The 25,463-nt window shown below is 31.3% G+C and overlaps 3 protein-coding genes across 4 annotated transcripts; all 3 read left to right on the top strand.

Moving 5' to 3' along the window:
* Positions 1 to 9,715: 9,715 nt before the first annotated feature.
* On the top strand, positions 9,716 to 12,045 carry LOC122589380 (late embryogenesis abundant protein At5g17165-like). The gene is made up of 2 exons (XM_043761670.1): positions 9,716 to 9,936; positions 11,568 to 12,045. The coding sequence occupies exons 1-2, from the start codon at positions 9,863 to 9,865 to the stop codon at positions 11,827 to 11,829; spliced, it is 336 nt and encodes a 111-aa protein (XP_043617605.1). The 5' UTR covers positions 9,716 to 9,862; the 3' UTR covers positions 11,830 to 12,045.
* Positions 12,046 to 13,834: 1,789 nt separating this feature from the next.
* Positions 13,835 to 14,642, top strand: LOC122589990 (late embryogenesis abundant protein At5g17165-like). The gene is made up of 2 exons (XM_043762320.1): positions 13,835 to 14,065; positions 14,184 to 14,642. The coding sequence occupies exons 1-2, from the start codon at positions 13,956 to 13,958 to the stop codon at positions 14,476 to 14,478; spliced, it is 405 nt and encodes a 134-aa protein (XP_043618255.1). The 5' UTR covers positions 13,835 to 13,955; the 3' UTR covers positions 14,479 to 14,642.
* A 1,430-nt stretch (positions 14,643 to 16,072) lies between these two features.
* On the top strand, positions 16,073 to 24,944 carry LOC122587439 (aluminum-activated malate transporter 4-like). 2 transcript variants are annotated; one of them, XM_043759608.1, is made up of 6 exons: positions 16,073 to 16,511; positions 21,498 to 21,635; positions 21,731 to 21,994; positions 22,080 to 22,216; positions 22,302 to 22,448; positions 24,020 to 24,944. In XM_043759608.1, the coding sequence occupies exons 1-6, from the start codon at positions 16,148 to 16,150 to the stop codon at positions 24,710 to 24,712; spliced, it is 1,743 nt and encodes a 580-aa protein (XP_043615543.1). In that variant the 5' UTR covers positions 16,073 to 16,147; the 3' UTR covers positions 24,713 to 24,944. The 2 variants fall into 2 exon arrangements, with proteins under 2 accessions (XP_043615543.1, XP_043615542.1); XM_043759607.1 differs by lacking the exon at positions 16,073 to 16,511 and adding an exon at positions 20,100 to 20,492.
* Positions 24,945 to 25,463: the final 519 nt, after the last annotated feature.

Below are 25,463 nucleotides of genomic sequence, written 5' to 3'. Positions count from 1 at the left end.
ACTTTATACGGGGCGTTTTGGACACTAAAACGGGGAGTTATACATAAAACGGGCGTATGAGCGGTGTGTGGATGAACAGTAAACGGTGTGTAAATAGGCACTCCCTTAATGAAAAAGACGTTGCTATTCATAGAGTTTTATATTTAGATTAAGCCTTGAAGATTAAAGCAAACAGACAAATTAACAAACAGATTTTCTTAATTTATATAAAGCAACGAAAAGAAGAAATAAAACTACACAAAGATATCTAATTATTGGAATATGTATATTCGAAAAGCATTTTCCCTAACATCAAAGTAAGCAAAATTTGTTTTTAAAACACTTAAAAGAGTATTTGAGTATTCCACTTAATCATAGTAAACATGTGTTTCTTGTGTAAATTGAGTTCCATGTCAGATACATTGTTTATAAGTATTTGAGTATAATACATCGTGTAAAGGGCTAGCGGCCCAATACCGGCTATTACGATGTAATTTGGTAAAATTGTGAAATGAAGAATAAAATGTTAATACATTTTAACATTGAGGTGAAAACCAGCCACAAGCTAACTTTGAGTATAAAAATAAAATATAACTGAGTGTTAATTAATAAATGACTTATAAGCGTAAACTTGTATCAATATTAATTTCTACTCCAATACCTTAAAATACAAACTATTATCATCGAATCAAGGAATTAAATTGCATATTTTTAGCATTGCAATATCGCAAAAATTTTCTTGCACTTGCTCTTGGACGAACAGTATATCTTTGGATTGATAATACAACACATATTATTTTAGACCGATAAAATACATTTACTCACTTTAACAAAAAATTTTAAAGGTGTGGATTATTTGCTCGTAACAGAGGATCTAGCTTACGTTGTCTTAACCGGTTCCGCGCTAGAGAACCCTCTCACCCTCAATACCTAATAGGAAGAGGACTACCAACCAATATAATTGTTCATCTAAATTAGAAAAAAGGAAATCTATAGTAACATAAATGACAAGAAAATATACTTATTGTTAATTGTGATCACTTATAACAAGAATTAATATAATTGTAATGAAAGGTTGTAAACGTCCGATGTTGAATCAGCTGAGTTTTTAAGGTGAAGTTTGTTTTTATGTTTGTTGGAATAAAACGTACTTATCAGTTTCAATTTTTAAGTTTTTGATTGGTAGTTGTGGTTATATTGAATGATAATGACATATAGACATGTTAACGATCCTCCTATCACCCTAATAATCTTTCTTTAAAGACTCTCAAGTTCTCAACCAAGTTTTACTCCTTTTTTTTTCACTTTAATTTTATGTTTTTACAATCAAACATTAAACTAAAAAAAAAAAAAAACATTAATTTCAGAAGATATCAAAATCACAAATAGACCCGTAAAACTTTTGGTTGGGTCAAAACCGTCATGCATCTTGATTATCATATTTTAATTATAATTTTAATTATAAAACGGGATAAATTCTATTAACCTAATATTCGTAATCATCTTAAAACTTTAAAAAAGTGACATATTCACTAATTTCCTTTTTTAATTTTGCTAACTCATTTTACGATATGTTTTTATCTAATAGTTAAAAAAAAAAATTTAGCCCATTATATTAAGAAGACTAATCATTTTTTTTTAATTATTTGTTCGATGGGTTTGATGAAAGCTTAAAATGAGCAATATTTAGTGGGCTCGTAAAGATGCTGTTACAGACCAAATATTTTTTTCAATCCCAATATTTTAATGGCGTATCTTTCGTGTTAATCTCCTATAATATAATACGAGTATAAAATTATAAATAAATTTTGGATCTACTAAATTTGTCTTTAACGTGGAGTCGTGGACGAGGTATCAAATCCGATTCTCTTTTTAAGTTATTTTCTGATCAATTTTGGAACTACATTACCACTAAGTTATATACTGATCACTCCTTGGTTATTATAGTTACTAGGCGAATATCCGCACAATGCGGTTGTGTAGGCGGCGGCGTGTCGGTAGTGACTACTTATAGTGGCAACGGCGGCAAGTAAAATAAATAATTAATGTAAAATAATTCATGTGATTTAATGAGTTAATTAAGGTAATTCAGTAGATAAAAGTTGTATGTTATAAATGTTTTAAAAGATTCCAAAAATAAAATACCCAGTTTGTTTTATAACTAATTATTATTATTATAAATATACTTGGCTTTTAAAAATTCAACTCATTAATTATATTTTATCGTTATTATTATATAAAATAAACTCATGTTCTTTTCAACTTTTCTATCTTTAAAATAAAAAAAATGCTTTAATAATATAAATAACATTATTGATGAACCTATTGAATTACTGAATAGATATACCTTGAAATTAATTACAATATCTATCATGAATTCTTACTATAATTATACTAACATTTTATATCAAAAGCCTACATGATTCACCCGACATTACCTCCGCCATCATCACATTACCGCTACCACCATCATCATTGTATTGTGCAGGCATTCGTATAGTTTAATACTAATTTTAGACCCGTGTCTAACACTGGATACGGGGTTTACGATATTCAATATTAGATCTTCATACATTTAATTCATAAAAGCTAATGATTTTGAAGATATATGATTCTAAGTGTTATACTTTGCAACTTGTAGTACAATAATCACAGGTTTGTCACTCTCATTATTAGCTGGAATATATTGATGGAATTGTTTGCCCTAGTCATTCCACAATGCACATGCTACAATAATTTATCTATTATAGAAATTTTTTAAAACCAATTGTACACATAATGTGATATTATTATAAAAAATAATTAAGAATTAAAATTAAAATATAAATATACTTGTGATCATGTACTTGACTATCAAGTATATGTATTTGATCATGATGTCGGTCATAACACAAATAAGTTTATTTTAATCATCTGTTCTATGATAATTAGATAACAATTAGGATTCTTGATTTTTTTCATATTCTTTGATAACAATTAAGATTCTTGATTTGAGTGATAATTCTAACTTTAAAAAAATTAAATATATAAATACAGCCATTCTAGAAAAAAAATTCTCAAATTGATGGTTAGAAATAAATATATAAAAAAAACTTCTTAAATTGATGGTTAAAAATTAATATAAGTTAGGTATTCATGGCTAAAAAGTGTAATTTATTGATGGAAAACAAAAAAGTGTAAATTAATGAGACTTTTTCTACAAATTAAATTAAATACTAACATAATAATATATTTGGATAATGATTATTAAGATTTTTACTTTATAGTTAATCTAAATGATGACATAAACGATAGTCAATTTGATAAAATTAAGCGATTTGATTGGTTAATAAGTCATTAGTACTAACTAGATATATATATAAGATAAGATAAAGGGTCGTGCTATTGCACCAAAACTCCAAAAGTTTAAAAACAAGTAGATGTGACTTTTTTAAAAGAGTAAACATGTGATATAAATCGTGTCATTTTCGCATTAATTCCATATTTAGATGGTCACGTATGCGGTGTAACATGCCGTCACATAAAAAAAATAACAATAACCGGAAAAAAAAAAAATCGACATATATATATGACCACAAATACCCATAAATATAATAATAATAATGAGCATATGACCACTACCTATAGGAAAAAATTTAAAAATAGATGGATGTACAATCGACCAATGTTTTAAAAACCGGTATTTTAGTTATACCGGCGTAGAAATTTTTTCCGGTATTACCGGTATTATCGATAATACCAGAAATATCGGCCGGTACGACTACTTTTAATTTATTATATTTTCTGTGTAAAAATCCTATAAAACTTGTTACAATTTAACAAAAATAGTCAAAATGCAATTATAATTTATTAAAAAATAATACCAAATATGTATTTCATAACAAAATATAGGTTTTAAAGTTCACAAATAACAAAAAATAACATTAAAGTATCATAAAAATAATTTTTTAAAAAATCAAAATTTATTTTTTGAAAATACCGGAAATACCGGTACGGTAATACCGGAAAATACCGGGAATACCGGCCGGTATTGAATAGTGAAAATACCGGACTTAAAATACCGGCGTGGTCTCCGATACCGGTAATACCGACCGGTATTTACCGGTATTTAAAACATTGCAATCGACTGTCTTACGTTCAAAGAAAAAAAGAAACAAAGACTCGCTTAAGAAATAAGTTACAAACTAACAACAATAAATTAATACGATCATAGTATCCGTGCGTTACGGCAAAATTTTAATTATAACTACTTTTTGGATGAATAAATTAGTTACAGAGTGTATCAAAAATATAAATTATGAAATTCTGTTGATTGTTTTAAAACCATGATCAATGTTAATTAAATTAGAATGAATTACAAATTGATAATAAAAATAGTAAACTAATATAATAAAGCAAAAAATAGACCAATATAATATTTATACATACATTAAATAGTGTTTAGTGTGCGGAGTATTTTGAGAACTATAAATATGTTAAAAGAGACATTTTGGAAACAAAAAATATGTTTTAAGTCTTAATTCAATTCTTTTTATAAGGGATTAAAAATAACACTTTTTCTTGTTCAACACACCAATTAGTAAAAGAGAGGAAAATACGAGAAAACCTCAATCAAAATGGTTCTAAACATGCCATCGATCAAACCGAGTATTCAAGTATGACAAGGAAGATATTCAAGATTTTACGAATGTCGCTCGTTAACGTTACCAATCATCGACAGTTGCTCAAACAAGTAGAAAATAAGATCGAGCACCCATCTAATTAAAGACCATCTCAAATTTAACCGGATCACTTGAGCCAATGACTTCAGATACATGATAAAAAGGTTAGATATTTCATCAAACCTTAAAGTGATTTAGGTGAAAATGATATGCAATATATTTTTATTATTTTCGAACATTTCAAATGTAAAAGTAAAACAAATGGATAACTGACTCAAAGAAAACAAAAGTGTCGATTTAACAAAGTGGCTTTTCAACAATGCGGTAAGAAAGATAAGCTTCTTTATTATCATTTTTCTGAAAGACATCAACGAATAAATGACTAACATTCTTTACGCATATGTATTCACGTCGGTTTGACTCCTGACAATGTCCTAAAGGGTTTGTTCCCCATATGTAACATTGAGGCCCCTTACTATTTTTATATATGACAAGATTCAAACTTAAGACTCCACAGGAGAAAATCATTTTGTGAAAAACCCAATCATCAATGGGCTAACACCCAATGACAGTTTCTTTGTTATCATATTATGTGTTTGTCAAACTATTCAATCTTATTCAATGGTTTTGATGGCTTTCGATCTTTTTCAACATTATTATACAAATATTATTACAATTTCTCAGTTTTTTATTTCTAGTGAAAGGTACAATAAAAGCTTCATAAAACGTTGAAATGTATACTTTTAATGGTACAACATGATATCTTTATGAACATCTTCATTTATTAACTAGGGAAATGCTTGTACGACAGTGTGTCGACAGCGACAACGAGTGGTGGTGATAGCGACGGGTGGTGGTGGTGGTGGTAGCGGTGTGAATATTAATGTAAAAGGGAAGAAAATAGTTATTTTAAGGGTTGAGAGATGTATGTAATAAATAATTTCATTAAAGTTATTATAGATATGATATCTTAAGTGAAAATGTTTAAAATAAGTGAATAAAAGAAAGAGGTATTTTGGGTATCAATTATTTTATTGAAAAAACTAGAGGGAACAAATGCTTTATAATGTAGTAGAAATAGAAATAAAGATTATCTGCATATATCATTCATAACTTATAAAGCTAATGCTTAGTAAAAATAAACTTTAAATTTTGATAAATTTTATAATAACAAGTTTATCAACCTTTTAAGGAATTATATCAATAATAATCTATTGTCGTTGTAAATACAACTTCATCAATAAAGTAACTAAATGTCTAAATATTTTAAAGCAGTCTGTGTTTAATCCGTCCATCTGTAAAATTATTCCTGTGGGTATTTGTTGCCTTATATTTAGTGTTATGTATAATTTTTCAAGGATGACATGTTGTTCCCTATATATGACCATTAAAATTTGAAGGTGACCATTGAAATTTGAAACCAATGCGAAAACGACCTTAATTAGTCTTATTACATTAAAATAATGGGTGGTGAAACCCACTCTTCCATACTCATGGGGCATTAAAATTAAAAAAGGGCAAAAGAGGTTTTCTAAATTGTCACATCTATACTTATATAAAAGTCATTTATTTTCTTAATTGCAATTAGGGGTGAGATTGGGTCGGTTTGGTCGGTTTTGGCCTAAAACCGAAAACCGAACCGAAACTTTCAGTTTTTGAAAACCAGAAACCATTGGATTCGGTTTTGATTCGGTTCGGTTTCTCGGTTTTTCGGTTCGGTCTGGGTCGGTTTTCGGTTTTGTTTCGGGTTTTTTTTTTTTTTTGCTTTATTATGTAGTGTTAACTAAAAAAATGTTTATTATGCAGAAAAAATTCTTAAAAGTTTATAGAAGCTAGACTATTAAGTTTTGGTCCTCTATTGTTAATGTCTAGCAGCAAAAAAACATAGAACATAATATAACTTATATTTATGTAGAACTGAGTTATCTATAAGCAGGATTAGTTGCAAAAACAAATTAACGTGACTTTCGTATTCGTATTGTACATAATGTAATGAAATATTAGTTACGTAAAGGAGCTAAACTAGTAATAGATACAAAATGATATGAATACTAAATTAAAAATTATATATAGTATTCGGTTCGGTTCGGTTTTGAGGGTCGGGTTTTGTACATAAAACCGAAAACCGAACCGATCCGTTCGGTTTTTGAAAAACCAAAACCAAACCGATCGGTTTGGTTCGGTTTTCGGTTTTATTGGTTCGGTTTTATCGGTTTTGTTCGGTTTTCGGTTTTTCGGTTCGGTTTTTGCTCACCCCTAATTGCAATTATTGTCAAACATTATATCGCGTGTTATGAAGCCATATGGATCCTATACACTTGTTCAAACGACCAAAAAATAGCAACATACAACCTTAAACAATACCACAACCCAAAAATATTCTCAAACCGGTTGCAAACAAAAACAACCCGACTTCAAACACGAGCACAAACACATGATACGTGATAACTAAGTTAGATTTTCATGTAACATTAAAAGGATTTGGATTGAAATCATATGCACTATATACTTTTTATGCTTTTTAAGACTTTCATAGAACACAAGTATAACTATGTCAAGAAATTATACTAGAAGTAATAATTCCTCCGTCTCATTTTTGTTGTCATGTTGATTAACTTTGACTGTAAATAACTTTATTTGTACTATATAGTAGTTGATGAAACTTATATGAACGAAAAGTATATTAAAAACTCAATCTATTCAAATATTTTATATCAAGTGTTACATTACACAAACAAAGTTATTTACAGTCAAAGTTAATCAACATGACAACTAAAATGGGACGAAGGGAGTAATTCATAAGTCCATAGCGTAAAAAGATAATAAACTACTTAATATGATATTCGAAATTATTCAATGGTTTTTATGGCTTTCAATCTTTTTTCAACCTTGTTAAATTGAATTGATTTCAATAATAACCAGATCGAGAATTTGAAATGAATATCCTTACGCGTGTACTATGCGTGTGTCCACGTCATGCATCATCTAGACAAAAACAAACAGAGATAACGGAATATCCAAAGGCATCTGGTCTGTTAGTCAAATAAGCACCGTAACCGTTGACCATTTTATATTTAATTTGGGAGACGGATACTGTCTCGACTAAGACCTTCCCCAAACGACTCTTAATGAGACCACAACAATTGTTGCGTGTGTTTTTCTCAGCAACATTCACGCCAACTAAATTTTTATTTTATATATCTTCCCCTTTTCAATTTTCGTGTAACTTCTTTGACAATTTAATGTGGTTGGTTTCATTATTTATATAATAGACCTTGTGATTTTCTATAACGATAAATGTTAAAAACGTTAATGTACAAATCATATGCCATCTTTGTTTGTAATATTTTGTTATAAGTACGAGTAGTTTGTAAATATATGATTTCTCATAATTAAAAAAGCTTTATTACTAAAAATACACCATATTATACATACATTCACTATCGTTGATGATGATGACAACTCAAAATATCAATTTCAAAAGGATTGGGAGACGTTTGGTAACTCTCAAAATCATCAAAATTGTAAATTTGTGAATGAATTGAATTTGTGGATAAATATATTCTTGAATGCTACTTCGCATAAATAGAAATGAACTCTATCATTTTATTTCTCTCTTACACATTGTACATTTCATTACTAACTAATAAAAGATGTGTACTGATCGGAAAACATAATAGAGTGTTTTCTATCAAGCTTTTATATAGTAACAATAACCAATGGGATACTAAAACGTACATCGACGCCAAAATGGTCAAAGCGAATAAAAATAGAACAACTACCCTCTGATCTTCAATATTACAACAAGTCACCAACAATATCCAATCCTAGTAAAGTTAAAGTATGAAAAAAGTGTAACGTAAACAGTTATATCTTTACTCGGTTAAAAGACTATTTCCATGAAAATCTTTGTGAAAATTGTGTTATAAGAAAAGAGACGTGTAAGTGTTCCGAGTGTGCGTTATATATACAAAAATAATATAAATCATAACGAAAGAAACATACTCGCATAAAAGCAAGATCTCATAATCTCAATTTAACCATACACGTAGACAGAGACAGAGCCAGAAAATTTTTGCGAGGGGGCAAAATTAAAAATTGTTTGTCATACTTATAACAGTCGTATCCGAAAATGGAAAAAAAAGGGCCTATATCGAAAATAGTAAATGGACTCTCAAAATAATTTGTTATCTACACCGGGTCTAACACTTATATTTAAAAATACTAGTTTTTTTTTAATAAATAATGACCACACGTATCGAACAAGGTCTTATTAAATGAAAACGTATTCAATCATATAATGCAAGAAACCTAAAAATATACTTCTTTGGATATAATTAGCTTTATGATAAATATAATTAATTGTTTATGATAAATATATATAATAATTTGGAAAAAAATACATTTTCTATAAATAGTTCCACTATAATATAGTACACATTTACATACTCAAACTACGAAAGTTTTTTCTTAAATTATACTTCATTCTTTCTATTAAAAATTAAAACAACTCGAGTTTTTTAATATCTTAATGAAAAGATCTATCTTAAAATTACTGCTCGATGACCAATGAGATCCAAATAATAAGTTTATGACAAGTTGACAACGAAGATAACATTTATATATATTTCCTACTTTTATAAAAAAATTACAAATATACCATTTAAATTTTGAAAAATTACATTGTATTAAAATTGGAGTGGGGGCAGCTGACTCCACTGCCCCCAAGCTGCAGCCGTCCCTGCACGTAGATAATGATATCTTTTATATTATTTAAACCTTATTCGAAACATGATTTTAAATATCCCTAAAATGTCAATTGGTTTTAGAGTGAAACTTAATTTGAACTTATATTAAGCTTTATTTATGCGACATGATTCGTAGACGCTTCAAAGTCCTAAATGACCATATATTACAAATCATGCGAGTCTCATTCTCATCACACAAAGCTTAAAAAACCTCAAACTATGGTGTTCAAAATGAAATTTCAGAATACTTAGAGTACCTTTCACACAAAAAAAAAGGATACATATCATATCAGTAAGGTACAAAAAAATAGATATAAATATATGAATGTGAGAGACTACATATCACACACACAACACCTACCTTTTCATTTCTTTCTTGATAATATCACCCTCTTTTTCTCACTAAAATCCACCTTGTTTGCCTATTGTCTAAATAATAAATAATAATATTAAAAAAAGAAAATATCTTATTGTATGGCCAGCCGGAAAATCACCACCAGCTTCCTTAACCAGATCCGTACATCTTCTTCTCCATCTCTCATTCTCAGGTATCATACTTACTTACACAAATATCTAATTATTTTATATATATACGTTTATTATTAATTTTGGATCATGTTTCTCAAATGTTGATTTCAAGTAAAAAGAGCTGTAACTAATTACTGTTGATATTTTGTCAAGTAGTAATTTCACTGAATTGTACTACTGTTGCCCTGGATATTCCATTATGTAAATCTATATATATATATATGAGTGAACAGGAATATAACCGAAATTTACTGACACAATTATGTGACAACTGGTCCATGAATAGTCCGGTAGGCGAGACTATAGATTTGATTATTTTCATATGTGTACGGATCAAGTTACGATTTTTTATTTTTTGATATATTTTTTAATTTTATTGAATCTCCACTTGATTTGGGTGACATTTAACATATCATTAGGATCTCTTCTCTTGTGAATATACCAACGGATAAGGTGATTATATGATTGTCATTAAGTGGATCATCTTCGAATTTTATAAAATCTAACGAAAGTTGATTATCTCCTTATACACATTTTAAAATAGACAATCCCAAAAATAGATACTCGGCAAATTAATACCTCGATAAAATTAATACTTGTCTAGTCCCAAACATTCGTTAAATTAATAACTTGTTAAACTATTAATTTACAGAGGTTTTAGTATAGATTAAATTTGCACATAATTTAATAAAAATACAATCACAAAAGCCCCCTTAGATCCCTCTACGCCTCGAGGTCGAGCCCTTGGTGTGGATTTAGCCAAAAGCCACAACATCAAGATATAACTCACGGAACTGTATTAAAACTTACTTGATCGATAAGTAAAACGGTATTAGTTAGTTAGTTAAGGGATTCCATATTTGTTTTCTCTGAATTCTGAAAAAGGAATAAGATGATCTTGTAGTTCAAAAGAATATAAAGGGAAAGTGAAGGTACCTTATAGTACACTTTTTTTTTTAAAAAAAAGTAAAGTGGCATTTCCATGTGGTAGGGGGACATTTTCATGTCTGTATTGCTGGTTTACATCAATTAGTTTGGTGGGTCATTGGATAAGCCATGGACCACTTTTTGGTTGAGTGATTAAGATTTAAGACCCTCCTATCCATCCCTGAAGAATCTCTCTAGTCTAAGACAAGATAACATAATAACAGATCATCATCTCATTCCAAAGTATATGATACCTTTGTGATCAAATTACAAACCGTTTATTCATACTTTTTGTGTACATGTCAATTACTTTTGTGTACGAATTACCTCCGAATCTGATATGGACTGAAGACTGAATTGGTAACATGTGTCTACTATCTACTAGAGGGGGCCATAATTGCTTTTTTTCCCACGTCATGATAGCCAGTTTATACATCATTAAGGAATTAAACCACAAAATGTTCAAGGGTGTGCTTAGATATGGCGTATAACCCCTTAATCATAAAAGTAGTTTACCAAAATCTTTCCTACTTTTAGCGACAAATTAGTAGGATACTAACATATATATTTTGTGGAGATTTTGTAGAATATTTGGAGGTCTTGTAGGCAATAATTTAGTGATTACACTTTTGGAAGCTTCCAACTTTTTTACATGGTTCTTTTTGAGCTATTATTCATGTTTTCTTATTGACACAAATTGTATCTAATTGCACGGTGTCTTCAGGAGGGTTGTACATGTGTCAGTGTACGACAAGCACGTAGACGATCAGGTCCGTCCAACATTCGTCCCAGAAGAAGCGATCACCCGAGCTGAATCAGAAACTGACTGGGTACCACACCCAAAGACTGGTGTTTTCGGGCCAGCAGATGAGCAAAACCCAAGTGGTGCCTACAGGACTGTGCCAGCAGCAAAGAATGGTTCGGTATTGGGGGAGAAGGCCTTCTACCGTCCATCAGAGAACCTTGATAAGCCGATGCACCCTTAAGAGTTACCAAAAGCCTGACTTTCCTCATTCTAGTAGTAATCAGGGGAGGTCTATATAAAGGTTTGATGGTAGCAAGTATGTTATTGTATATGTTTTTAGTAAGGAATAAAAGCTGGAGGTTATGGTGGTGTAGTAAAGGCAGTGATTGTGGTTTGTGGGATGTAATGTAAGTAAGACATTTTGGAGCCTGAAATATGTGGTATGCATCTTGTGGAACTATGTATTTGGAAGGCATACTAGTAAGTATTAACTAACATTTACATATAATTTATCCCAAAACATTAGGTAGAAATAATGAATAACAAGTTATAGTTTTTGTGAACTTAATAGGGCATACTTGTAGCAAAATAGCAAATTTTTTTCCCTAATGTATATGTGAGCTATTGACTACACCTCTTTACTACTGAATTTGAATCTACTTTTAGTACCAAAGAGTGCATATGATTTCAAAATGACAAATGAACTTTTTCTTTATACATACATGTTATATGATGAACCTTTTCTTTATACATGTTATATGATGTAACTAGATATAAGTAACAACCAACAAAGAAGGCCCTATGGAGCAATTGCTTATTGTTGAACATATATCAAGTAAAAATCTTTTGCATATATAAAATACTCCACCATCTTGAATATAATATATTAATGTGGCTGCTAATTTGGCTCATACAAGGTTGATGTCACATCATCTCGAGATAATTGGTTCATATTAAGTTTTGATAAAGTTAATTAGTGACGTTCAATGTTTATTATGCAAACGTCTAAAGTAAAGTGACCATATACATCTTAAATAACTTCAATCAATTTATAATGGTTACTTCATTAGTTCCTTTTTCATTTGTTTAAAAAAATAATTTTCTCTTTTTCAGAAAATAGCTCAATCTTTTTCAATTCTTTTCTTTTTCTGAAAAAGATAATTTGAACAAATGACAGGCAATAATCTGAAAACTACATTAGTGAGACCTATTCTTTTAATCGAACTGACATCAATTTCCACTTTCCAGTTCCACCTATCATAAAACAAGTTTTTTTTTTTTTTTCTATGAATGATTGTTATGGACTTATGGGACGGGATAAGTGTTCAATTTCCAAACACAAACACACAACACCCAAAAGGTCGCACTAAAACTAAGTTTAAACATGTATGTTAGATTGTTGGATACACATTAAATGGGCCAGATGTCTTCAATCTTGAGGTCTTTCATGGTAGTGGACCTGTGCAGCTGATTCGCTTAATATTGGCTCGCAAACAATACCCAAACAACATCTCACCGGATTTGATAATTGGGTTACAGATCTCAATATTAACAAGAAACAACCTATTAAATCGGATATAACTTTATTAACCAATTACAAACAAATATTTATATATTAAGACTGCGACCAATAAAATCATTTTTTTTTCTTGATTTTTTCTTCTTTTCTTTCATTTCATTGGTCACATATCAATTTTTTTATAAAATATTTGTCATCATATTCATCTTAAATAAATCTATAGAATGTTTTTAACTTGTTTGTAAAAATTCTTTATTCCAAATGGAAACGGACACCTAATTTCGTGATAACAAAATATTGATAGGAAGAAAAAGATCCGTCTCGCCGACCAAGTGACCAACCGATAACAAAAAAAAAGTGTTATAGGTTATAGATGATGTGACATTGTGACGTAATTAGATTGGGATATAAATAAGGAAATCCATGGATAATGAGTATAATGTTTGATAAAATTACGAATATCGTATCGTAGATATATATAAAGATAAGTCTAAGATGATTAGCAGAAAAAGAAGAAAGTTTTGAAATCGATGACATAAATAAATAAGTAAATAAAATACTACTGTAGCAAATAGAGGAGGTGTAATGCATACAGGCCTACAGCGTAGTTTTATAACAAGTCACGACCTTTTTTCAATTTCTAAGTATATAAAAAGCATAAGAGTCGGTTACAATCTTTAACCATATCCACATTACAAACACACGTATACTAGTAGTCGGTATTTTACTCATATCCTACAATAGTGATCCAATACATATCCACAAGACTTTTACAAAGAATACTAATTAAGTAGTAGCTATATAATTTATTTATTTTTTATAAAAAAGAAAGAAGCAATTAAAATACCATGGCGGCTGCTGGTGGTAGTAAGCTAATTATGATCAGAAACAACCACCATCTCCGAACTCTAACAACAACTCGACCAACTTCCTTCTCCTCCACTTGTTCTGCCTATAGGTTGCTTTCTACATCCAATCTTATATGTATTTTATTATATATATATATATATATATATATCGAGACGATAGATGGTTATAATGCTGATTCAGTATTAATTGTAACATGTATATGGCAGGAGGAAAGTACACGAATCGGCTAACTATGAGAAGGAAGTAGAAGAGGAGGTTGTTGAAAGTTTCCCTATCGAAGACATATCTCACAAACCAGAAGAATACTGGGAGCCTGATCCAAAAACCGGGGTATTTGTCCCCGCGGCTGAACAAAACTTGGAAGAACCGGCTGTGACGTGCACCACAGAAGAAACGGTTTTGGATGAAAAAGCGTTTATACGACCGGATGAGGATTTGGAACCTCCTGTAGTGGAATCGTTTACAGGGGAGATACCTCCCGTTGATCCTTTTGCTGATTGAGTTAATCATGTGTTAATTTATTCCTAAAGATATAATAAGGTTAGATATAATTATCTTAATTTATTGTATGGGCATGTTTATAAGTCCATTTTCATCTTCATATCTAATAATTGAACTTGTTTATGGCTAGTTGTATTGATAATGAAATATATTGAAATCTTATACAATATATGTTCTTGTTTGACTTGTGGTTAAATGAGATTGACTTGTTTGGCTAGAGAATTTTCTTTTTTTTTTCAACGGTCCAACTATATTGGATAATCACACTCTTATTCTTTCCTCACCTAGACTCTTTGGTGCACGAACACAAAGATGCAAATCACGTCACGAATAATTAATATATATGTTGATAAGATATTTAGTGAACTAGAGAAAAAATGATGTATTAGAAGGTTACATATATAGGTTAGTCACCAACAAATTTCGACGTTGTAATACAAGATCATCATAGTATTAAAATATTGCATTAGGAATAATTTCTTCTTGATCATGCTATTGTATAGTACGAGCCTACGAGTATCTGTACCTCTAATTCTCTTGAGGCTGACCGCTGACATAAGACAAATAAAGGAAAAGAAATAGCTTATGATGACCATCTATTTGAGTCAATCATTTCGTAAACATAATAGACAATTTTCAACTTCAGAAGTCCAATAATATGTTGGGCCAAGCCCAGTGTGACTAACATTTAGTATCTTACGGATTTATATTTACTATTGGGTTAAAGTTAACATGTTCTTTTTGTCTAACGTATTTTTTTCAACGCCCTCATAAAACGGTTCATTTGTGCTTTCTAAAAATGTCAACTTAATTTGTTTAATGTAATCATTTTTGTGACAATTATATCATTGTACTTATAATAATACTACTAGTTTATTTTGTATAATGTATTATTCGTTTTTCCAAACAAGTTTACTTTGTAAAATGTACAAATTTCAAAAAGTCTTTCAAGGAGCATTTCAACTTCGATAAATGTATATAAGGTGTGACAATCGTCACTCGACCTGTTTCGTACTTCTTTCATTTTAATTAATTTAATGACTTATCCTTGAATTACAAACATTAAAATTAAAATTAATGACCAATATTTTTGAATCAATGTCAAGTAACATGTAAAATACAATTAGAAAATGGTGGTTGTCTGGAAAAACTTGATCAGAACTAGGACCTTTACTAATCCGGTAGCAGTATATACTATATACGACGATGCTCCTACTAACTTTGTACGGACTCAAGATACGATGCAAGGATTTTCACATGTTCCTTATCAACGCTTATGAAATGGGTCGTGCTGGTCCCAAAAATTCATCTTTCTTGCTAAATCGGGCTTGGCTATTGCTCATCATATGAATAAGCTAAGTAAACAACACTTGCAACACAAATTTGTACATATAAAGCCATGGAACAATAAGCTCAAAAATATCTACTTTTGTCCCTCATCCAAACATCATCTTTATGGATTATGGGCCACAACTATAAGCTCAATCAAATACATTATCATTTATTCACATTTTTAGGATTAGTGGTCATTGATGGCAGTATAAAGGGTGTGGTTTGAATCAAAGTATCTTGACATACACATACCGCATATTTTTAATGCATCTTTTCCCACATATTCCCATATGGGTCACTTATATGTCATCAAGATTCTTAAATTGCAAACATAGAAATGACCAACAATTATGGAACAATGGCGCCTAATATTTCAAACAAAAGTACTAGAGAAAGGTTGTTGTCTCAAAAGAGTTTCTCGGAACTAGGACTTTTTACTGAATCCAGTAGCAGCATAAACAACGATGAACCATTGTTACTTGATGGAATTAAGAAATGGTGCAAGGATTTTCAGATGTTCCTTATCAACGCGTATGAAATGGGTCGCTCTGATCCCAAAAAGGTCATCTTTGCCGCTAAATCGGGCTTGGCTATTGCTATTGTTTCTGTACTGTTATTCTTTTCAAAACCCCTTCGTTATGTTGGCGAAAATATTCTCTGGGCAATCCTCACAGTAGTCCTCATTTTTGAGTTCAGCGTAGGTATGTAGCACTTTGCTAGCTAGCTTTTGTTTCCAATATCATAATAGGACTTTTTGAATGCATTGAAAATAACAGAATATTATATATGGTTCAATTTATGAGAGATTAATTAGAAAGTAGAGGCCCAATGCAGTTGATATCATACAATAAGGATAATCTTATTTGTAAAGTCCATTTTAATAATTATAAGCTTTTTATATCCGTTTACTTTAATTTTTTCTGAGTGACCAATCTCTATCTCTACTCCCTTATAAAGGAAAATAGCCCTTTTTATTTTTAGTAATTTCTGTTTTTCAATTACCAAAATTGCCCTTGACATTTTATATTATCTATACTCCTTTATAAAATTATCACACCCCTTATTTTTAAAAAAAGTTGCACAATAGTTACATACATAATTATTAAAATACTATTAATAAAATATCATTATGAAAAGAATTAATTTACACTTTAACTCTTTATTTTAATAATTAACACTTTACACGCTTATTTCAAAAAATTTCCACTACCACAATTACATCAACCTACACCACTTGACACCGCCACCAAAACCAATACTACCATCACCGACACCACTAGACTGTCTTCCCCACCACCGTCGCCGCATTGCAGGGATACCATACTAGTATTATTTAAAAACTAGTTAGGAGCTACACCCAATAGTAAAATAACAAATCAAAACAACATCAAAGATTCTTAATCCATAGATACAAATAGAAAATTTATATTTATAAATATATTTCCGGTAGCCACTTGTTTATTTGAGAAAATCTTTTCGTTTCTTGACTTTATATCCACTTAATTAATTATAAATTTACTTGACCTAATTAAGCCAACTTTGATCGTTTTAACTAGTTATAATAGATTAAAAAAAAAACCAAAAAAAAAAAAACATAGATCATATGACGAAAGTATTATTTTTTTTATCACGTAAATGATAATATCTGTAAAAAACGACAACGGTTAAACTTTAAGGGGGAGGGAGCCGAAGGAGAGGGTTGAGGGAGATGGGGGCGAGTTGCGAGGGAGATGGGGGCGAGTTGCGAGAGAGCTGGAGAGCTTCGGCTGCAAGTCCGGCGAGTTGAGCACGAGCTGGGTCGGGCGAGATGGGAGCTCGCCGAGAGTTGGAGAAGAAAGGGGCCAGAAGTGACAAGTTGGTGAAACTTCTTTTGACCGTTGGAGGACTATGAGGGGAAGAAAGAGGTCGCCTGGGGCCAGAAGTGGCAAGTATATGAAAGTTCTTTATTTTTTTTATTTTCTTATATATTTTACCCATTTAAACTTTCAAAAACACAATACACACTTCATATAAATTCTTAAAATGACATTTTATTATTTAAAAGAGTACATTACAACATAATTAAAAGTACTTAACATTACAACATATTGAACACTTATTTTTTTTGTTCGTAAACTGTTTCGGCATTTATGATCAAATGGTTCAAGTTGATGACCACATCAGCAAGTTCTTCCACAATTTTTTCAATCTTGTCGATCTTACCCTGCAAATAAGTAAAATATTGACACTCAGGATTAGTACAATGCCCGGTTTGTATATAATCGATTTCTTCACCATTGCCTCTTCGCTTTTAGTTTTCGACCAACGGCAACAAGTTCCTCTTTGAACATTCGGTGGTCGAGGATATCAGCCATGATACTGTCATTCACTTGATCGACAGTCATTGGTGGTTTTCGGTTAGGGGCATTTGATGAAGAAGCCATTTCATATATATATAGAAGTTTGAGTTTTGATCTGAAATCTTTTATAAGGTCCCAGTATTTATAGGTAGATTTCAAAGACGCTCCTCCAACGTTCAAATTTCAAAATATTTACACTTTCAGTCCCTCTAACGTTTGAATTCAAAATATTTACACTTTTAGCCCCTTAAACGACCAAAAATTCAAAAACATTTACACTTATAGTCCCTGAACGGCTACCTGGATTGTCACTCTATAAATAAAAACTTACAGCAAAATTTAGATTCATCATCAACTCTAAATTTCATTCTTTTACAAAGTCACTCACTCATTCTAACCAACTGGCGTCCTCATCATTAAAACACAATGGTCACCGACCTCATCTGACCGAAGATGAGATGAAAACACGAATCATGGCCGATATGAAAGAGGACACCCTCCTTCAAACTGATCTTTCCAGGGTCCTGGGTTACCTACGCAAGAAAAAACGACAATGCGAGCAACATGTTGCTATTATAGAAGCACCAGGCCGCAAGGTCTCGAAGCACGAAGAGACATATTCTTTGTTTCTGCAGGATGAGATCAAGCGGGTGAAGGGGGTGGTCAATGATGTTTTTCGGGCGGGTCACACGTTGGGTGACCAATGCACTTGGGCCGAATCGTACCACGACAATTGCGGGGAAGACAAAACAACGGATGAAGTCAAATGCCCGGAACACGACAAGTGGTGGCTCAACGAACGCGCGTACCGTGGATTAGGAAATATGTCAATCAACGATGATGAGAATCAAGAGTAGTTATGTTTTTTTTTAAGTTATGCATTGTGTGTTTTTATTACGTACGTGTGTGTTTTTACTTTTAAAATATAATGTTTTTAAGTGTTATGTAATATTTGGCTATTAATAAAAGTTATAAATTAAAAAGGGTTAATTATGTAAAGTTTATAAAGTTAAGGATAAATTATTAAAATATGAAGAAAAGGTTGGGAGTTTCGGATGCTACTAAAAAAAGGTTGAAAAAAGGTTGGAGGGTTGAAATAAGGTGAAGTAATTTGATTGGATAAAATTGAGGATTTAGAGGGTTGAGCTCTCCGGCTCCCTCCCCCTAAAGATAATGATAAATCAACCAAATTGATAAGCCTTAAAATCAACAAAATCATATGATGATGACACATGAAAGAAATAAAAGGTAAGATTAGAAAAAAAATTTAGTGGAAAAAAATATATATCACACAAAGATATAGTTACAAATTTAATATATCACACAAAGATATAGTTACATTTATAGGAACGAAACTTACTAAAAATACCTAAATGAATTTACTCAACAATTTATTAACAAAACTTTAAAACAACATAAAAATAGCATGAGGTCTTAGATCTGTGGGTCGGTTTGAGTTGCTGATTATCGATATTTTTTAAAAAAATAAATAAATGAAAATACAAGGAAGAAAAACAAAAGATGAGTAGCTTCTGACCAAATGGCCCAATAAAAACCCATTATTTAATCATTCTTAATGTAACAAAAAAGATGATGTCTTTTTTAATGGCGGCTGTAAAAAAACAAAACTGCTAAACACAAGGTTAAGGTGAAATCTATAGATATAGATATAACAAATTAAATAAGTCTGTTGAGATGTTAGGATCAGAGATCTAAAAAGTCTTCACCTTTCTCCTTCGTAATGCTTCCCCACTACTCAGTCATCATTTTTCTGATCACCCATAAAAAATCTTGAATTCTTAACACACACCCACAAACATATATAGATACATATATATATATATATATTATATATATATATATATATAAATTAGTCTGAACGACTCTGCCATGTTCAGGTTAGCTGAATAGAGAAAACCTTGTCCGTTTACCTGTTTATATATATATATATATATATATATATATAAATGGCAGGAAATCTTGGATCAATGTCAAGAAATTTTGCAGACAAAAGTAGTAAAGAAAGATTGTTATCTAGAAAAGGGTATTCAGGGATTGGTATCTTTAATGAATCTTATATAGCAACACATGATGATGAGAATGTTGTTAAGGTTTCATTTGTTGGTAGAATCAAGAAATGGTGGAATGATGTTATGTTGTTTCTTGTTAATGCTTATGAAATGGGGAGGTCTGATCCTAGACAGTTTATTTTTGCTGCGAAATCCGGTTTGGCGCTTGCTATTGTATCTGTACTTATATTCATTAAGGAACCATCTAATTATCTTAGCCAATATTCCATTTGGGGTATCCTTACTGTCATCGTTGTCTTTGAATTTAGCATTGGTGAGTTATAAAGTTTTGGTCTTTTTGTATTTGTTTGTTTAGTTAAACTGATTGTTGTGAAATTATGAGCTTATGTTGTAAGGTTGCTGTAAGAACGCTTTGAAGATAAGAACGGTAACATGTCGTATGCATTACATTTATTATCGGCGTAATCATTAGCTTCACATTTATACATATCAACTGTGTTGAAAATGTGGAGGCACAATTCTAGGGATGCATAGAAGTGTAAAAGACCGTAGATGCACTATTTCATATGTAAAGCCCTGAAATTTGGTTCGTATATATGTGATGTATTAATGTGAATCTAATAACTTTGTTATCTATATGTGTAAATTTGATGCTTTCTTACCGTTCTCCTTTTGAAGTGTTCTTATTTGATTAAAACATTATGTCTATATGTCAGCTCTTTTTGGATTTGTAGATTGATCAAGCTAACATAATGTGCTATTTAAATTTAAAGATGTTTCGGTATATAATTATTTATATAATAACTGAAACAAACCGCTATAAATTACTAATATGTATGAAAGTATTTCTATTTTGGGTTTGTAGATTTCGTTATCAAGATTTGAAACTGGAAAACTATGTGCAATAAGTATTAAGCTTTGGTTAATCATATATGGTTATATTGACTTCTTTTAGTTTAGCCTGATGATCTTGATCATGCTTGGATCTTATAGTTATTATATGCCCATTTTCTCAATTTGTTATCATATTATGCATTTTGAATTGGGAAAATTACTTGGGTCAAGTATTAAGCTTGATTGATTAGCATCATGACTTATATTGCTTTTATGTAATTGATCCTGATTGTATATGAATTTTCTTAATTGTAATGCCCGATTTTGGATCTGTATAATTTGTAATTAAACTAACATAACGTGCAATTTAAATTGAAAAAATCAGTTGCAGTAAGTGCTGATCATGGCTGGTCAGATATGGTGTCATTGACTTTTTAATTTGACCAAGTTGATATTGATGGTGTTTGATTTTTTTTTTTAATAGGAGCAACGCTTAGCAAAGGATTTAATCGTGCTTTAGGGACGTTTTCAGCTGGAATTCTTGCGTTAGGTATTGCTCAAGTATCTGTGTGGTCCGGGGATTGGCAAGAGGTTGTGATTGTGGTCAGCATCTTTATAGCAGGTCAACTTTGATACCTTCTTCATAATTTTCTTTTCAAAGTTGTCTATAGTTCATTAATACTGAATTTAGGGTGTGCTTTCCTTTCATATTTTCAGGTTCTGTTTCAAGTTATGTGAAACTTTACCCATCCATGAAGGCATATGAATATGGGTTTAGGGTCTTTATGTTGACCTTCTGTATAGTGCTTGTTTCGGGTACTTCACATTTTGTTGAAACAGCTGTTTCTCGTCTGTTGTTAATTGGAGTAGGGGCAGGTGTGTGTTTGATTGTAAGTGTATGTGTTTATCCAATTTGGGCTGGTGAAGATCTGCATAAATTAGTTGTGAAGAATTTTAGGGGCGTTGCTACTTCTTTAGAAGGTAAAGATTAAATATTCAGCATATTTTCTATTTAAGTTAGCTTATATACTAAATGATTAGTATTTAATATTTCTCTCTTTTATAGGGTGTGTTAATAATTATATTCAACATTTTGGATACGAAAGAATACCTTCTAAGATACTTGTATATCAAGCTTCTGATGATCCTTTATATAGTGGATATAGATCAGCAGTACAGTCTAGTAGTCAAGAAGATGCTCTGGTTTGGTTTTCGTCATATATGCTGTTTGGATCATATATGATATCCTCATATCTGGTAACCGACAACTTTTAAATCTTCTTTGCAGATGGCGTTTGCGGTTTGGGAACCGCCTCATGGACGTTACAAAATGTTGAAATATCCGTGGAGTAATTTTGTCAAAGTTAGTGGTGCACTCAGGCATTGTGCTTTTATGGTCATGGCGATGCATGGTTGTATACTTGCAGAAATACAGGTTTCTTTTTTGTCACATATCTAATCTGTACTTCCAAATTATGGTCAGAGTAGAGATTATTTTTAGCACAATCATAGCTCCATTTCAATAAGTCCATCATCCATAATGTATACTGTCTCTTGCCAAGCTAATAAAAGTGGCAAAATGGGTGGACATGTGGGTTTGATTGATAATGGGCCAAATTACAGTACTTTTATGTACATGCTATATAGCAGGTTGGGCTAGGTTGACGAGAAAACACTCCTTTTTGTCAATTTCTAACGTTTTTTTGTTATATCTGATAATAAAAGCTATACCATAATAATAATCAAAAAATAATTGAATAAAATGATTCAGGAGATCATGCATTAAGATTATAGCTTCGTAAATTTCATCTCATTTAAGCCCTTTCCTTTTTGGATATTAGTTAAATGTGCATAGATTCATTTGACCTATCTGGGATAAAACATAACCTACAGCAACCCTTTTTTAAGTAAATGGGTTAAAGTTCTTGTAGATGTGATAGCATTGGCACCAAAGGGAAGAACAATCGGTTCTATTAGAATCACATCACTTTCTGGCTAGTTAGATCATGCTCATATGATTATCAAGTTTGTATGTTTATAAAATAAAAGTATATAAAGCATGGTGGCATGTTAACTTTTGTAACAGATATATTGATGCTGATACAAAATTTCATGAGAAAAAAGCATCACTCCTTTGCACAATATCTATTGATAGGAACCAAAAGTGTATTGCTCGAAAACAAGTACTTGTAAAACAGAAACCAAAGAAGCTAACAACCACCTTTGGAAGTAATAACTGTATGAAACAATTCTGATACCTAATAAATACTGATCTTAGTTTTCTTCCTTACCCCTCCCCCCTCTCCCGGGTTGTAGCAAGGGGCACTTAGGATGCACAGCTTTCTCTTATACTTACAGCCACAGAGCAGGGGACATAATATATTTAGACGAGTGACATGTATGTGTAGGAGGATTTGTAGGTTTAATTTGTAAGAGGATATAGAATTTTTGTAATTTAATATACCTACTCCTGTCCTTGTACCGTCTTATTTTGTACTGAAAATTTGTAAACAAGTTATGTGTTGCGCCCAAATAGTCGTTGCTAGAAACAGGACTGATGAAAGATTTAAATGGGAACTGTAACATTGCTTGATGAAGCAAGTCTGTTTTTGCACTTCAGCAGATATCCTTTCGATAATTTGTTACGGTTTGTGCAGACAAAACAAAGATAGTTTCACCTTTTTGTTTGATTTTGGGAAGATTATTCAAAATTTCGATATCTAACTTCAGTGAAAAGTTGACAAATATATCAATTCATCTATTCTTTTAAATTTTGCAAAACCGAGCCACTAGTTACACACAACCTTATGGAACCTGTATTGCGTGTGTATTACACTTCTGACATCTTTTTACATGATAATTTAGTAATGGAGCTTAACACAGAAAATATTCTAGCAAATATATGCATATCAGGTGCTGATGTTTTAGAAGACATCACTGTGATATATGTGTTGTATACTATAGGCTTTTAGCATGATCTGTAAGTTTGTTTTTTTGTGTTGATAGGCACCACCAGAACTAAGAAACATGTTCAAAAATGAGATACAAAAAGTTGGTACTGAAGCCTCGAAAATATTACGTGAACTAGGAAGCAAAGTGGAAAAGATGGAAAAATTAAGTCCGGATGTCGACTTGCTTGAAATGGTACATGAGGCTGCGGAGGAGTTACAAATGAGGATTGACCAAAAATCTTACCATCTAGTCAACTCGGAAAAATGGGCAGCAGGAAAACAACCAAAAGACTTTGAAGATGCTGAGCGTCTTCAAGAACTAAAAGAAGAAGAAATCAAACCAAATGTTATTAACTCTTTAAGTGAAGCAAACCTAAAACCACCACTTCCACCCAACAAAGGTTTAGAACGCCATATTACAACTTTGTCAAACCATCCTTCAATGGTGCACTGGGGTTCATCTGAAGATATGCTAAAACATCAAACACATTGGCCTTCACGGCTCTCAATACTTGGTGACCAAATATTAAATGTCCGTGAAGTAAAGACGTATGAAAGTGCAAGTGCGTTATCTCTTGCTACTTTTACTTCTTTATTGATCGAGTTCGTTGCAAGGCTTCAAAATCTTGTGACTGCGTTTGAAGAACTTAGTGAGAATGCAAAGTTTTCTGAACCTCCGAACCCTCTTGAAGCAAAGGAGGTTCTGAGTCTTTGGACTAGATTTCTCAAGTGCATTTGCATCGAGTGAACGTTTTAAGGTCTGGGTTTTTATACACATTTTTGAAGAATTCATATCTCTGGTTTTTTGGTGCATGTTTATGCTGTGTTGAGTATTGTGTATCCTGTATTGTAGAAATGAAGATACAGTGGGAGAAATGGACCTATTTTGTTACTTGTATATTCGATTTTTTTGTAAACATTATAGTTTATTTTGCCAGAATGGCACTCTAAACTCCATAAAGGTATTTGTATTTGCTTTACATAAGTTGTCTTGTACATATCTCTTTTACAATACAAGTTCTAGTCATCTTATCTTTCTTTCTCCTTTTTTTTAACAATGAAAAAAAAACGTTTTGCAGATATTGAGGGCTACACAGTTGGGATTTTGAATTTCTAGCATTTTCTATATAAAACTTATTAAAACATGCGACATTTTTTATGCAAGCCGATTTCTATGCTTCAAAACTAAAATTGATCCAAAAGAGGGTAAAAATGCCTGCTCTATAAGCTGAATTTTGTGCTTGAAATAAAAGTTTTAGTTAGTGTATGATAATATGATACATCCTACCAGGATTCGTTATATACATTATAAGACTCTCAATGGTTCTACCGCTTTAAAAAGCGATCGGTTTGATGTGTTGGTATACTGATGAGGAAGGGGCAAGGAGAGAGAGATGTAGGTCTCAAACCAATCCAAATTGTTTTCTTATTAGTGTATTTTTTTCTGATAAATGGTTGATTAAACTAGAAAATTGATAAATTATTGCTTAGTGATAAAA

This window comes from Erigeron canadensis, chromosome 2 (assembly GCF_010389155.1).
Source record: "Erigeron canadensis isolate Cc75 chromosome 2, C_canadensis_v1, whole genome shotgun sequence".
Classification (NCBI taxonomy): domain Eukaryota; kingdom Viridiplantae; phylum Streptophyta; class Magnoliopsida; order Asterales; family Asteraceae; genus Erigeron; species Erigeron canadensis.
The sequence above is the reverse complement of the archived record's forward strand: the minus strand, read 5'-3'. Positions and strand labels throughout refer to the sequence as shown.

Bases quoted from the DNA above. Each gene is read 5' to 3' on its own strand.
- LOC122589990 (XM_043762320.1), top strand. From the start codon at position 13,956: ATGGCGGCTGCTGGTGGTAGTAAGCTAATTATGATCAGAAACAACCAC. The intron at 14,066-14,183 runs GTTGCTTTCTAC...TGTATATGGCAG, and splicing joins TCCACTTGTTCTGCCTATAG to GAGGAAAGTACACGAATCGG.
- LOC122587439 (XM_043759607.1), top strand. From the start codon at position 20,117: ATGGCAGGAAATCTTGGATCAATGTCAAGAAATTTTGCAGACAAAAGT. The intron at 21,636-21,730 runs GTCAACTTTGAT...TCATATTTTCAG, and splicing joins GGTCAGCATCTTTATAGCAG to GTTCTGTTTCAAGTTATGTG. The intron at 21,995-22,079 runs GTAAAGATTAAA...TCTCTTTTATAG, and splicing joins CGTTGCTACTTCTTTAGAAG to GGTGTGTTAATAATTATATT.
- LOC122589380 (XM_043761670.1), top strand. From the start codon at position 9,863: ATGGCCAGCCGGAAAATCACCACCAGCTTCCTTAACCAGATCCGTACA. The intron at 9,937-11,567 runs GTATCATACTTA...CGGTGTCTTCAG, and splicing joins TCTCCATCTCTCATTCTCAG to GAGGGTTGTACATGTGTCAG.